This window comes from Musca domestica, unplaced genomic scaffold (assembly GCF_030504385.1).
Source record: "Musca domestica strain aabys unplaced genomic scaffold, Musca_domestica.polishedcontigs.V.1.1 29, whole genome shotgun sequence".
Classification (NCBI taxonomy): domain Eukaryota; kingdom Metazoa; phylum Arthropoda; class Insecta; order Diptera; family Muscidae; genus Musca; species Musca domestica.
The window spans coordinates 4,579,994-4,596,465 of record NW_026712296.1 but is presented as its reverse complement, the minus strand read 5'-3'; the positions used below and the strand labels follow the sequence as shown (position 1 = coordinate 4,596,465).

Below are 16,472 nucleotides of genomic sequence, written 5' to 3'. Positions count from 1 at the left end.
AAAATATCCCATTGCGTAAATGTAGATGTTTTTTTTTTCTCTAAAATATCTGATTGCGGTGTAAATGTATAAAGAGTTTTATAGACTGAATACTAAATAATTAATTGCATATTTATAGAAAAATTGATAAATAATAAATTATTTTCAAATAATAATGGAAATATTAAATACAAAAAATGGTTAAAATATAATTTTGTTTTAAGCAAACAAAAAGTGTATGTATATATGTGTGGCTATGTATTACATAATATTGTTAGGGAATGTTTTAATCAGAATGGAAAGTTTCAAAAAATACAATACAATACATAGATAGATATATGAAAATATTTCTGTTATCGAAGGGGACTATATATTGTAATATCCAAAATATTGATATATCATTTTTTTATCAAAGCGAACATATTACTGTTTATATACTTTTGTTGCTATTTCTATAAATAACTACATTATTGTATTCGAAGGACGGGCTGGACTTGATTTATATTTTTTTTTTTCAATTTTTTTATTATAAGAGAATACAATTAAAGCCATATTTGAAAAGAAATTGAAAATACTTGTTTTAAGTCTTTTTTTTTTAATTGGCATCCATGCAATTTATTGGCACAGTGTTTAATATTAATACATTTATACATTTATTAAAACACAAAGAACTCAGGTATAAACAAAAAAGTTGAATTGAAAAATGAATATTTTTTTTTTAACAGAGTTACCCAGAGTTACCCAATAAGTTTGGTTGAACTACACCTCAAAAAATCTACATAAATTTTTATCGAATTAAGTTTGAATACGCAAAATCGAAATTCGGATTTTAACTGATTGATAAAAATCGGAAGATAGAAATATCGGCTTTTTCGTTGAGGACTAACATCGAAATGTTTAAAAGTCGTCTTTTGTCTTTGAATAAAGTAGCTAAGAAACTTTTTTACATTTCTAAAATTTATACTAGACAAAAGACAAGTCAAAAAGCAGTAAGTTCGGCTGGGCTGAACTTTGAATACCCTCCACAATATGGAACGAATTTGGAGATTTAAAAAAAAAAAATCCTTTTAAAATCTTAAAAATACCGAATGTAGCCGTTACATTGGGGAAATGTGATCTGGAGAATAATGTAGCTAAAATCATCAAAATACCGAATATAGGGAGGTGCCGTTATATGGGTCTATACGAAAACCTGGGCATGCATAGACAAACTCTAAATACGAAATTTGAAACAACTCCGGTGAGAAATGTCGGTAAAATCATCATAATACGAAGACGTGGGCCTGCATACGCAATTTTCCATGTAGTTTCCATTATGAACGGTAAATTAATAAAATTTGGCTACAATCATCAAAATACGGAATATCGGGGGTACAGTTGTATATAGCCCATCTTCGAACTTGACCTGCCTACAGACAAAAGACTGATCTGTGCAAAATATTAGCTACCCATCTTTATTCGTTTTGACTCTAGTGTGATTACAACATATTAGAATTTTAGGCTGATCAAGAATATATATACATTGTTTTTGTATCTTCATATAGCCCGCATATAACGGTACCTCCCGATGTTCGGTATTTTCATGATTTTTGCGACATTATTTACCGGAATTATTTCAAATTTCGTATTTAAAGTTCGTAGTGGGTACTACAGCCTATGACCATATTTTTGTATTCAGGTCCACGTCTTCGTATAGCCCCTATATGACGGTACCTCCCGATACTCGGTATTTCTATGATTAGGCGACATTATTCACCGGAATTGTTTCAAATTTTGTATTCGAAGATCGTAATGGGTACTACAGGCTATGACAAACAATTTCGTAAGCAGGTCCACGTCTCCATATAACAGTTTTCATTTAAGTGGTAGTTTTCGGAAGATTTTTGAAATTTTTCAAGTTTAGTGTGGCTTGTTTGTTCGGGATACCGTAGTATTTTGTTGTTGCAAAATGGTCAGGCTTTATCCCTTTATTGTTGTTTTTATAAAAAACAACGTCTGTTTATTAGTGGAGAACGATGGTAATGTTTACCAGGGGGTAAGGCAGGGAATACCTAGGTTTCGGAAAGAGCCACCAATCCTCATCAGTTCCCTTGTTTTTTGTCTGGGATATTCTCCCCAGAAGTTATTTTAAAAATAACTTCTATGACAAAAAACATTTTTTACCCAAGTGACGAGATCGTAAGCTCAATAGTTCCTTCAAATGGTGGAGTGTATTAAAAGTTCAGCCCGGCCATAAAAAAACATAAAGTGAGGGGGCCGTTATATGGGGCCATACCAAAACGGGTACCTATATAGACAACTTTTTATTACAACAATTGTTATCTATTTCGCGGGTAAATGTGACTACCGAATATCGGTGGGTACCGTAATGTGTGCGCTAGAGGAAAAAATTAACCTAGATATTCAATGTTCCGCTACCGGAGCTAGAACACATTATGACCTACAAATAGCAATTTTTAGAAAAATCCGTGAAAAAATGTGGCGAAAAGCATCAAAAAAAAAACCTAATTTCGCGAGATACTGTTATATGGCAACTATACCAAAACGTGGACCTTTACATACAATGTTCCGCCACTGTTTTGAATTTGTAAAACGAATAGAAAAATCCTTCACCACATCTTTTTAAAGGGATGCTTTAAAATAATGTGGAGAAATCTGTCATTTGAAGGTTAACATTTTCGAGAAAAAAATTTCTTAGTTGTCATATCTTATCAGGCATGTCACAGTATCGAATCGGAATGGTTTGAATTCCGTAATTCAAAATCGAGCGTTTTTGTTTTAGCTTCTTCAGAAGAAAATGTGCTGAAAATCATCAAAATACCGAATTTCGGAAAGTATGTATAGTTGCATTATATCTTCCCGAAATTAGGTATTTTGACGTGGACCTATACATACAATGTGCCGCCACCGGAGCTAGAACCCATTATGACCTACAAATACCAATTTTTAGATAAGTCCGTGGGAAAATGTGGCGAAAATCTTCAAAAAACCGAATATCGTAAGGTACCGTTATATGGCGACTATACCACAACGTGGACTGATATATCTTATCTCATTTTCAATACCAACCATCCTAGACATAATGTTGTGTAAAATTTGGATGCTCTACGTGAAATAATGTGGGCTGTATCGTGATTTCAACAGACAGACGGACATTCTTATATCGACTTTGAATTTAATGGTGATCATGAATATATATACGTAAGAGAGAAAATTCTCTCTATACAGACTACTGAGAATATCTTGCTATTAAGTTTTGAAAAAAAAAAAAAAAAATTTATAGTAATTTTCATATATCACATTATTAGACTAAAATCTAGCTTCTTTCTCCAACAATTTAGTCATTTTTTAATTAAACATTTTTAAAATATTGCTATCGGCAATTATTAAACAAAAATTAAGTAATTTTTAAACGATTTTGTTATTTAATACAGTTTTATAAACTGTTATCGGTAATAATTTTGATAATTCGAAAAGTCCAAGTGTGTTATATTCCTCGTGTATCAAACCGACAATGATTTGTTTTTAGTGTAAAATGGCTAACAACAGTTTTCTTAGTTCTCCTTACCCTTATATATTAGAATTCTAAGTGTGATTTGTCCAAACGTAAACCTTTAAAACACTGTGCCATAATTACTATTTAATACCATACATTTCTCATTAACAAGTTGAAAGTAAAAAATAAATGTTCTTAGAAATATACGCAGACTTTCTGAGTCACAAATGGAACATGCCAAATTGTGGAAATTTTTCATACATTGCAACATTTAAACGAAAAAAAAGAAACAGATAAGAATAAACTCAAGAACAAGTACAAAAAATAATTGTGGAAAATTACAGTATTTTAAGTGATTTGCTTTCACTTTTTTTTTAAATTTAAAAATACTAAATATTATTAAATATAGACGAAACATATAATGCGTATGTGCTTACGTTGTGGTGTGAAGTGTTATTTTAGTTATGACAGATAGACAGATAGATACAAAGATTGCTTTCATCCTATTTTTATTTAGACGGCTTAAATATAAACAGACAGCTACAGGTGTGGTGTGGTGTGAGAGAGAGGGAGCGGATTTTTTTGACAAATGTGTCCAAATATTGTCTGTCATTTGTGATGGATCAATCATCAACGAAGTAAACCAACTTTTTCTCATTCATTGCGATTTTAGACATTCAGCACCAAATGTTTCTTGGCACTGTTCAAGGGCAAATGGACCGCCACAACGGCCAAACGCCCATCGCGCAAGGGGGCCAGTACATGGGTGTTGCCGGGCGTCACGATTACCGTTTGTATCGGCACGTGCAGTGGTATATCGAATACAGGCTTCAATCTGAAATTAGAATTAAGAAACAAAGAATGAATTAACAAATGTTCTGGAATAATTAGTGTTTGCCAGCGAGAGGAATAATTAGGTCGGCATTTGCTTTGATGCCTGCTAATCATGGAATGACGTTGCACATCATTGGACGGCAAAACAACTAGAAGATAGAATCTAAATCAAGTGTTTGGTGTTGCTTATGAAATGGTTTGTTTGACGTTATCAGTTGGCAACAAACTTTTTCTGATTCTCTGTGCAAAGGTAAATTGTTTCTACGGAGATTCTTGAACGGGTTATTAAATGCAAAACTTAAACGATTACTTATCTGTGGGTAAGCGAAACTTTAAAAATATCTCAATTTGGCCAGTACCAAATAGATGTGGATAACACAATGGTAGCGCTCGTCACATTTCAAGGGAAATTAAGGAATAATTTTGTATTTTATAAAAGTTACGATTAATGAAAATATACAACAGATTATGAAACTAAAGTTAAAAGACATATGTATCGGCCTTTTGAAAGATTACATCAAAAGGGGGTTTGCCGACAGGTATATACCCTCAGCCAATGTTCGATGCTTTCAATATATTTTGACTTCTGTTATGATTATTCAAATTGTTAAACCTCTGTGGAGTGGGTTCAGAAGGATTGGGCCAATATTAACCATGTAGTATCGGACCCAAACGAATATAATATACAGGGTAAGATAAAAAACTGAAACAAAGTCAAACGCCATAATTTTTATATTTTTTTAATTTTATTGAATGAAAGCCAAAAATGTCGGAGATATTATCAAATTTTAGAATAATTTTAGATTTGTTCGAATTGGTCACCTTTGGCACGAATTATGGCCTTCAAATGGCAAATGTAACCGTCACACGCTGCCCAAATGTTGTTTTGCGGTATTTTGGCCCATTCCCGGTGAAGCGCTTGCTTGAGGTGATCGACACCTTGGTATTTTTAGTGCCAACCTTGCTTCCAAAATACTCCAGACACAATAGTCCAAAGGATTGGTATCCGTAGATTTGAAATGAAGAAAGAGAAATGAAGCGAGGAACCTCATTTTGTAACCATTCTTGGGTCGCACGTGCTAAGTGCGATGGTGCTGAGTCCTGTTGGAATGTCCAAGGTCTGCGGCCAAAATGTTTGCGCGCCCTCCAGAATATTTCCGCGATAATATTCAGCATTTATTCTGATGCCACGATCGATTAATAAGAGCGGAAAGCGACCATTGGCTGTTATGGCCGCTCACACCATCAGCATGGCCGGCGCTTGAGTTCTGGTGGCCAACCGAAGGTGCACATTTTCAGCTGACCTCTTTGACAAGTAAACACGATCATTCTGTTTGTTTACAAACTGCTGGACAACGAATGTTTTCTCATCGGAGAAAATCAAATTCAGCAGTTCACCACTTTCGGCCAAGCGAAGCAACTCTTTAGCTCTTTTGAGTTTATTTCTTTTTTCCGTTGCGGTGATTGTTCTTGCACTTTTTGGAATTTCAGTGGCTTTACCCCGAGCTCATTTTTCAGTATTTGCCGAATGGAATATTGCAATATATTCAGCTCACGAGCCATTTTTTCGGCCACTGCGATGCGGGTTTCGATCAAGTCGCTTCTTTAATTTTCGAATCATTTCTTCTGATGTTGCTGTTTTCTTCCGTCCACTTCCTTGACGTCGGGCTTCGCTTCCAGTATCACGGTAACGAGCGATGGTACGAGACACAAAAGATTTATTTACATTTAAATGCGATAGCCACTTGTGGTTTTCCAGCCAAATATAAAGAAATCACATAATCACGCTTGAATGCCATCACGAATAACTTTTTTTCTGGAAATTCTCACCAAAATGCTTTTGTACGCATGTAAACAATATAATGAGCTATCACTGGAATAATTTTAACAGCTGTCGGACGAGTGGCTTAGATATGACGGTAGGATGAAGTTGGTTGAAGTTTTTTCATCTCACCCTGTATGGTAGAATATAATAACAAACAATTTTGTGCAACATATTGATTTGCTATGATTACGTTTAAAGTGAATTTTTAACCCTATTTTGAAAAAGGTCCCCTTTTGGTGACTCTGTGGTGGGTTGAAAATTCAGAACAATATTATTTTCATATTGTTACCTGTAATATTGCCGAAGATACTATTTAGCTAAAATGAACTGATTCCAAGGAGTCTGAATCCAAAGATCTCAACAAATGTGGGAGAGGGAAGCTTGCCCCTTCTAATTTGGTTACTTTGGGATGTAAACTTTCAAGATGTCCATACCTGTGTCTTTAATTTTTAGCACTGCTTTAACTAGATATTCTCTGTAATTTTTGAAGAAATTTTTATAAAGGTCAACGTTTCAACAAAATCGGATTCTCACACTACCTTTAACGAGTATTTTTTGGACATTATTGTATGAACCTATTTGACCAATTTTCGGTATAGATCTGGCGTCGGTAAAAAATTTTGGAAAATACAAAGTTTGTGAAAATTGGTGATTTATTTTTCATATTATCAGAGACACGATTGTTTTAAAATTTGGGCCGTTCGTGAGGAAGGTACCAGAATTATGTGACTTTTGGCCGTATCAAAGGATATATACCCTCAGAAGCAATATGACCCAAAGTTTCTCTAAATAAAACCAGGAATTGGTAGTTTTGAACTTCATAAAAACGAGTTTTAGGTAGTAATTCCCCATAGTTTTTATAAATTAAAAAATCATTATTAAATAAAACAAATATTTTAACTTAAAAATAAACACTTACCCATGCAAACGACTCAATGTTATATCTCCAGCATCGTCAGCGACTACCAAATAATCGGAGGCGGTCGCCAATCCTGTAACTCGGCCCGAAACGTATTTGGAGCCCAAACTCGTTCCATTAATGCTATAAACATGAACCGAATGAGAAGCATCGTCCAATGCACTAAATGCAATGTGACCTAAAAGGAAAAAGTTACAAATGTTATTTTAATAAAATAAGTATTTCATGGTGGTGCCACAAAAATCGGGCTTTGGAAAAGCATTAATAAATTATGAGATTAATTTCTCAACTAATAAAAGGATAAACGCGAAAGGGGCCGACAATAAAAAAGACAATACCACTTACAAAAAAAAAAAAAAAAAAAAAAAAAAAAATATATATATATATATATATATATATATATATATATATATATATATATATATAATAATTATAAAATTTTATAATTATTCCACTGTTTGCTCATTATATTGTAGAAAATCATTTTGGTGAGAATTTTCCATCAGTTATTCGTGATGGAATTCAAGCGAGATAGTGTGATTTCTTTATATTTGGCTGGAAAACCTCAAGTGGCTACCGTTAGAGCACTCCAGCATTTAAATTTGAATAAGTCTTTTGTGTTTCGTACCATCGCTCGTTACCGTTATACTTTTAACGTAGCCCGACTTCAAGGAAGTGGACGGAAGAAAACAGCAACAGCAGATATGGAAAAGTAAAGAAGCGACTTGATCGAAACCCGCGTCGCAGTGGCCCAAAAATGGTTCGTGAGCTGAACATATCGCAATATTCCATTCGGCAAATATTGAAAAATGCGCTCGTGTTAAAGCCCTTGAAATTCCAAGAAGTGCAGGAACTTACACCGCAACTGAAAAAAAAAGACTCAAAAGAGCTAAAGAGATGCTTCGCTGGGTCGAAAACATTCGTTGTCTAGCAGTTTGGTTGGCGTTTACTTGACAAAGAGGTCAGCTGAAAATGTGCACCTTCGGTTGGCCACCAGAACTCAAGCGCCGGCCATGGTGATGGTGTGAGCCGCCATAACAGCCGATGGTCGCTCTCCGCTCGTATTAATCGACCGTGGCATCAGAATAAATGCGAAAATATTCTGGAGGGTGTTTTAAAGCCTTGGGCATATAAACATTTTGGTCGCAGACTTTGAACATTCCAACATGACTCAGCACCATCGCACTTAGCACGTGCCACCCAAGAACAGAAACAAAATGAGCTTTCTCGCTTCAATTCCAGCGTACAATGGCCACCAGAATCTCCGGATATATATCCGTTGGACTATTGTGTCTGGAGTATTTTGAGAAGAAAGGTTGGCACTAAAAAATACCAAAGTATCGATCACCTCAAGCAAGCGCTACGCCGAGAATGGGCCAAAATACCGCAGAGTAACATTCGGTCAGCATGTGACGGTTTCATTGGCCGTTTGAAGCTCACAATTCGTGCCAAATTCGAAAAAAATCTAAAGGTATTTTAAAAATTCATGCTTTTTCCACTTTTTTGCTTTCATTCAATAGAATTTAAAAAAAATGTAAAAGTTATGACGTTTGACTTTGTTGCAGTTTTTTATCTCACCCTGTATACTCTAGATCGATACTGTATACTCAAAACGAGTAAAGATAAGAAGCTAAAATTTTGCACTGAACAGTATTTTGCCTGCAGGCAGCTTAAGTTCGAAGGTGGGCTATATTGGTCTACGATATCGTGTAGCCCCCATAAAACGGTACCTCCCGATATTCGGTATTTTGATCATTGTAGTCATTTCATTTTTCAATGAAATTGTCTGAAAATTCACAAAAGGAGTTCCTTTTGAGTACTTTACACTCTGAGAGAATCTTGTCTATATAGGTCCACGATATCGCATATCCCCCATATAACCATACCTTCCTATATTCAGTATTTTGATAATTTTAGCTTCATTTTTCAATGGAATTGTCTGAAAATCCACAAAAGAGAAAAAAATCCCCTGGAAGAGAAATGTCTATATAGGACCAAGATATCGTATAGCCCACATACAACGGTACCCCTCGATTTTCGATATTTTGACGATTTTAGAGACATTATTCAACGGAGTTGTTTCAAATTTCGCATTTAGAATTCGTAATGGGTACTAAAGCCTTTGGCAAAAAATTGTCTATGCAGCTACTGGTCTTTGTATAGGTATATCTGTACCTTTCTATATTCAGTATTTTGACGATTTCAGGTAAAATATTCACCGAAATTGTTTGAAATGTCGTATTTGAAGTTTCTAATAGGTACTGTACTATAGGCCTGTGACAGGACTTCGTACAGCCCCGATGTAACGGTACCTCCCAATATTCGGTATTTTGATGATTTTAGCGACATTTTTCGCAGGAGTTGTTTCAAAATTCGTAATTAGAGTTCGTAAGGGGTACTACAGTCTATGCCAGAAAATTGTCTATGCAGGTCCATGTCTGATGATTATAGCTACATTGTTCACCGGCATTTTTTTCAAGTTTTGTATTTGAATATTGTAATGGCTTATGACAAAAGTTGCCTTTGCAGGTCCACGTCTTGATATAGACCCCAATATAACATCTATGTTCGGTATTTTTAAGATTTTAACAGAATTTTTAACGTATTTTATTTTTTTGAAAAATTTCAAATTCGTTCCAAACTTTGGCCCGACCGAACTTACTCTACATCACAAGGTGGTCAGGGTATTATGTCTTTGTGCATTTGTTTGTAACAGACAAAAGGAAGCGAGATAGACCCATAGTTACTTTTTATGATCTGCATAGCATCATACTCTGAATCGATTTATGCATGTCCGTCCGTCCGTCTGTCCATGTATTCTTGTGAACAAAGTACAGTTCGCATTTATTACCCGATCCAGCTGAAATTTTGCACAAATCATTTGTTTGGCCCAAGGACGAACCCAATTGAAATTGGAGATAATCGGTAAAATTTTAGATATAGCTCCCATATATATCTTCGTCCGATTTGCCTTTTATTGTGCACCAAACGTGTAATATCAGCCCGAATAATATGGAATTTTGCACATACAACCAAATTAGGCCTGAAAATAAGTATGCCAAATTTGATCGATCAGATATAGCTATAGCTCCCATATATATTGTTCATCCGATTCGTTATTTTAGTCCTCCGCAGCCGTTATATGCACTCTATTTGGGCAAACATATCAGCTTAGAATACCTTTGCGAAATTTTATCGAGATCGGTTCATATTTGGATGTATCTCCCATATATAACTTCGTCCGATTTACCTTTTATTGTGCACCAAACGTCTAATATTTGCCCAAATAGTTTGAAATTTGGCACTTACGACCGATTTGAGTCTAGAAGCTAGTATATCAAATTTGGTGAAGATCGGTTCAGATATAGCTATAGCTCCCATATATATTGTTCATCCGATTTGTTATATTTGTTACCCACAGCCGTAATATGCACTCCGTAACAACGATATTCAGGGAAATATATCAAATACAGCTCAGAAATATCTTTGCCAAATTTTATCAAGATCGGTTCAGATTTGGATATAGCTCCCATATATATCAAATGGACAATGCAAGTCAGAATTTAAAAGATACAAATGCTTCGGCATATTTAGTCTTTTGAACTTTAAATTATAATTATAATCATAACGTGTATGATTGAATTCTCCCATAAAAACTTTTAATTGTTATATGGAGCTCTACTAAATTAGCAAAGTGGTGTAGGGTATCATAAAGTCGGCCCCGCCCGACTTTAAGACTTCCTTTACTGGTTTTTTACTTGTTAAATGGTCAAATACAACATAAATTAATTTTAAGACATTTTAATGAATTATGGTCTTATAAAAATTACTGCATTGTTTTGGTATTTTATCGCACAATCATCAAATAAAAAAAAACTGCAAAGAATGTATTTCAAGAATGTCCAAATGTTAACTGTTATTAAAAGTTCGCGAAATTGTCAAAATTTCCACTCAAAAGCACATTGTCTTCATAAATCGCCAATAAAAACTGATTAGAAAATTTGTTTTTGTTCTATGAATTACGACCGTTGGACTTGGAATAATAACACAGTAGCACCATTTTGAGGTAAAGATATTAAATCAGACATGGATAATTCCAATGGAGTTTTCTTAATGTGATAGTTGATGACTTCGTATAAGACCGACTATTTTGAGTTTCCCGTGGCATTCCCGATTGACAAAATAGGACTGCAGATAAAGGCTTAATGACATATTTAAAAACCACCTTCTCGACGATTACGAGTATGTCTGGCCAGCAGCGAAATTCTCCCCTAAATCCCCGAGCAAAGTATGAAACACACATATATTGTGAATCATAGAAAGTCCATTAATCATTAAAAATTAAATATTCAACAAAACCCATTGCCAATTAACCCAAATCCCCGATACTTAAAAAGATTAATTTTTAAAAAAAGACTGCCGGCCCTTGTCTAATTGTCTGTGACAAATAATGTGAAAATAAAACTGACAACATTTTTTCTTTTTCGTTGAAGCAAATCACAATGCTTTATTGACTCTTCCTAAGAAAACTTATGACTGGAAATTTGAAAAAAAAAAAACACGCAAAAGTTTTAGGAAAATCAATTTAGTGGCGTCACTGCGTCATTTTAACACCACCAACCACCACCATCATCAGCTGTCCGTCCGGTGTCTAGTCAGAGTTCTACATTCGGCGTAGTCTGCTGGTAGACATTTGTGATGGGTGGGTGTTAAGTTTTGCTCGTAATTTATTGAAACATATATTTTAGGAATTATGCCTGTCTCTTAAATATATATTGTGCGAATAAATACAAGGAGGCGGGGTATAATTAATTAGTAGACAGACATACTGACCAATATGCGAATGCTGTCTATGGCTATGTATTTTGTAGACTGTCAAGTGGCCGCAACATTGTATACAAAGCATTTATATTTCAAAATGTGGATGCTCTGTTCCAGTACCTGCAAGAATCTACTAGTTTTGCCATTTACCTCCAAGAATTGTATATTAACTTTGTCATTCCGTTGATAACATCCCTAAATATTCATCGTAAACGCCATAAAGTATATATATTCCTGATCATTCATGATGATAAAATTCTAAGTCAATTAAACGGGGTAACTCCGATATTCGGTATATCGATGATTTTTGCCACATTTTGGTATTTGTAGGTCATAATGGGTTCTATTTCCGGAGGCGGAACATTGTATGTATAGGTCCACGTTTTTGTATAGTCCCCGTTATAACGGTACCTCCCGATATTCGGAATTTTGATGATTATTGCCACATTTTTCCACATATTTGTCTAAAAATTGGTATTTGTAGTTCATAATGAGTTCTAGCTCCGGTGGCAGAACATTGAAGATTTAGGTCCACGTTTTCCTATAGCGCTAACGATATACACTGATATTCTGCATTTTTATAATCCTAGTCACGAAATTGTTTCAAATTTGCTATTTAAGATGATTTGGTAGATTACAATCCTTGAACTATAAAATTGTTACCGTTTTGGTATGGCCCCCATATAACGGCCTCACCCACTTTATGGTTTTTTGAAAAGTTTAACAGCAATATCCAAACGGTCTTACTGGTATTTGTAGTTCAAAATGGAACACGTTTGAATTCAGATACTTTTATATAAAAATATTTTCTTTACCCAATGGTGGAGCGTATTAAAAGTTCGTGTTGTTAGAACTTAATATTTTTATACCTTCTAGAGAGGGTACATATCATTTGATACGGCCAAAACATCAACATTTTCAAAATGTCAACATTTTCAAAGAAAATAATATAGTGCACAGAAACAGAAAGGATAATCCGATTTTGCTCTTACTTTGCAAACCCTAATATTTGCATCAGTGCTACAGCAGGTGCGAAAATTGAGAATATCGGTCCATTCCACCAGTAACTCCCCACAAAGGGAAAAATTTTGATGTAAAATGTGATGTAAGTGTCCGATTATCTTCAAAATGCACAGAGAAAATAATTTACTGCACAGAAAGGGAAAGGATAGTCCGATTTTGCCCCAACTTTGCAAATAATAGTATTTGCATTAGTGTTAAGTCAAGTTCGAAAATGGCCAATATTGGTCCACTCCATCAAGTACCTTCCTCACAAAGGGTCAAAATTTAAAATATTCATGAAGCTCATAAAACACGAATTAACATCCGATTTCATTCAGACTGGGCACATCTCAATATTTCCATCAATACAAAATCTGTTATAAAAATGGTAGAGTTTGAACAATTTCTTTTGGTACCTGCCCCACAAAGGGTCAAAGTTTTGAATAACCAAAACGATTATAAAACACGAAATAAGCATTCGGTTCTCTTCATATTTCACACATCCCATTATTTACTCTAACTGAAGATCTGCTGTGAAGATGGGATATATCGGTTTACCCCTTCTGGTACCTCCCCCACAAAGGGTCAAAATTTTGAATATCAATGAAGCTCATAAAACACGAAATTAACATCCGATTCCATTCAGACTTGGCACATCTCAATCAATTCTCAATTTTTATCAACACAAGATTTGTTATAAAAATGGTAGAGATCGGACCATTTATTCTGGTACCCCCACATAGGGTTCAAAATTTTGAAAAACAAAACTTATGACAAAAATTGTCTATGCAGGTCCACGTCGCCGTATAGACCCTAATATAACGGCTACATTCGGTATTTTTAAGATTCAAGAGAGAGTTCGGTCCGGCCGAATTTACAGCTTTTTACTTGTTTTTATTAACTTTAGCAAATATTAATAATACTTCATTCAAAATTTGAAACATTAAAAAACATTTGACAATTCATTGACCCACCAGCTGTTTTGATGCAATCATCCAATTATTCATGATTGGAGAAAACATGTATCGAGAAATATGTTTCCGAATGGAATAGAATTCCATGGGATATTCATGATGTGGCTGAATGAGTGATTTTGATTAATTTTCGGGGGACAGTTGTCCCACGATTCATCTCTTTATATTATACATATATATTTATTACATCTCAAAAAGTTTGAGAGTGGGGTTTTAGCGAATGCTTTGCTTAAGTCCATATATTTGTCATCGCCTCGCGCAATTGATAGAACAGGTGTTTTCTAAAAAACGTTACATAATCGCAGGGTATTTTCCAAAGAACAAACTCAAAGTCTAAAAAACGTCTTAAAAATAAATCATATAGATTTATCACCGTTTCGACGGGTTGACCATGTGAAAACTATATATTTTTTAATATCATATCGCCAGTGTTAAAATTGCGTGGCATATTTCACAACATAGACGACATTTTTTTGCACAAGGCATAGGCGATTCTTGGAAATAGTGATTTCACAACGATATTCTATTTATTTCGACTTATGTTGATGTGAATCTCAATAGAAAATTAGCACGCAATTGCCAAATGCGCAAAACAAAGGTGGCCGACTCACTCATAGAAAGACTAATTAATTGGAAAAGCCTAAGAAGCTAGAAACACTGCTGCCAAAGCATAAAATTGGACACCGGTTATTGTAGATTACAATTTTGAAATTGAAATCGTAATCGTAATCGTGAGGAAGTGGCTGATGGACAGGTGGTGTTGCGATATCGCGTTAAGTATTTATAATCTACCCTTGTCATCGTTCAAGTAGTGTAAAAGGAAATCGTGATGGAGCTAGTGTACTCTGTCGGAGACACGAGACTTTTGCACCAAAATTGATAACCACAGTTGGTGTTGTTGGCGTTTAGAACAAAAGAAACCAACACATCGACAAAGTATGTCATGTAAAACAGGGAGCCGCTCATTCATTCAACCCACCCAGCCAGCAGCAGTCATCGATCATTGTTTGTCACAAGATAAGGCGAAAGACCAACCTCTACAAACACAAAAACGCACACAACTAAATCTAAAATTGATTAATTTTCTTATTCTGTATGTTTGAAATAACTTTGATTTTATTGCCCATCACAAAGAAATAAAAAACCCCCCTCCTTCTCTCCGTCGCTTTATTTGAAGACAAAAATCCTCACGCGATCATCAACGTACTTTGCGGTGTAAGGTTGATGTTTGATAATTCACTGCAAGAATATTCGATTCGATTCACATTACAGTTCAGATTGAGAAATCACGGTTCATTAAGAAATCATAAATGTCCGCTCTTATCATCAAGACTGTCAGAAATGATTGAAGAAAAAAAAGGCGAAACGTAACGTAAACTGCGTCGTAAGTGGAGCTATCATAACTCGATGATGGCAATAAAATAAAATGGTTTCAAACCAAAAATTATCAATAAATTAAACAGCTGCAATAAAATTATATGGATTCGACTTCATTATCACTGTACCACATTAAATTGCAGCATGGAATGCACCGAGTCATTTCACATCAGAAAAGAAACGCCTGCATATGCAAATAATTAATTATTTCGAATGACGTCAAGGGGGGAGATAAGATTATAAATGTGTAATCTATAGCACTCATGGAACGGCAATATAATCATCGAATTGTGTTTCATAAAGTCACCTGTCTTCTATTTTGATTTTCTTTTTTGTGAAGGTATTTTTTTTAACTTTGATACTTGTGAAGGGCCACAAGTTAAGTGTGACTCGTGGGAAGATTTTTGTGGGTCGATAAAAAGGAATTAACGCAGGTCTGTGAATCAGAATTCTAAATTTCTTTGTTTATGTTTTGACACATCAGTTATTTTCGAAACATTTTCAGGAACACAAAAATGTAGCTATTATAGAAAAACAATTTGCCACACATTTCAACCAATATTCGATGTTGTATGTATATGAAATACTTATTACATCTTTCGAGAAAATTTCCCACAAACGGCCCAAATTTTGAAAATAACACTGTGTGACATAACTCAATTATTTTTTCAATAATTACGAGGATATATTTGAAGGTAGAGTTTAAAAACAAGTAAAACAACTGTTAGTTCGGCCGGGCCAAACCTTGAATACCATCCATACATCAGTAATTTAAAAAAAAAAAAAAAAAAAAGCATTAAATTCGGCCAGGCCGAACATTTAATACCCTCGATATTAAAAGAATGGGTAAAGAAAACATTTTTCTATTTATGATTATATTTATTTTATATTATCAAAATACCGAATATCGGTGGGTAACGTTATACAGGGTGAGATGAAAAACTGCAACCAACTTCAGACTGCTGTCATTTCGAGGACACTCGTCCGACAGCTGTTAAAATTATTTCAATGACAGCTCATTATATTGTTTACAAGCGTACAAAAGCATTTTGGTTCTCACCAATTTTCGAGAAAAAAGTTATTCGTGATGAAATTCAAGAGTGATAGTGTGATTTCTTTATATTTGGCTGGAGCACTCCAGCATTTAAATTCGAATAAATCGCAGGGGCCGAAAAATGGCTCGTGAGCTGAAGATATCAAAATATTCCATTCGGCAAATATTGAAAAATGAGCTCGGGGTAAAGC

At 34.7% G+C, this 16,472-nt stretch overlaps 1 protein-coding gene across 2 annotated transcripts in view; it reads right to left on the bottom strand.

Annotated features, from left to right (window-relative positions):
* Positions 1 to 710: 710 nt before the first annotated feature.
* The window catches only part of LOC101896440 (neurobeachin-like protein 1), a 147,832-nt gene continuing 132,070 nt past the window's right edge, over positions 711 to 16,472 (bottom strand). For both annotated transcript variants that reach the window (XM_005176695.4, XM_011297952.3), the window contains 2 exons: positions 7,054 to 7,231; positions 711 to 4,310 (listed from right to left, as the gene is read on the bottom strand). In XM_005176695.4, coding sequence (XP_005176752.2) covers positions 4,145 to 4,310; positions 7,054 to 7,231 — 344 coding nt within the window. In that variant the 3' untranslated portion in view covers positions 711 to 4,144. The remainder of the gene's footprint in view (positions 4,311 to 7,053; positions 7,232 to 16,472) is intronic.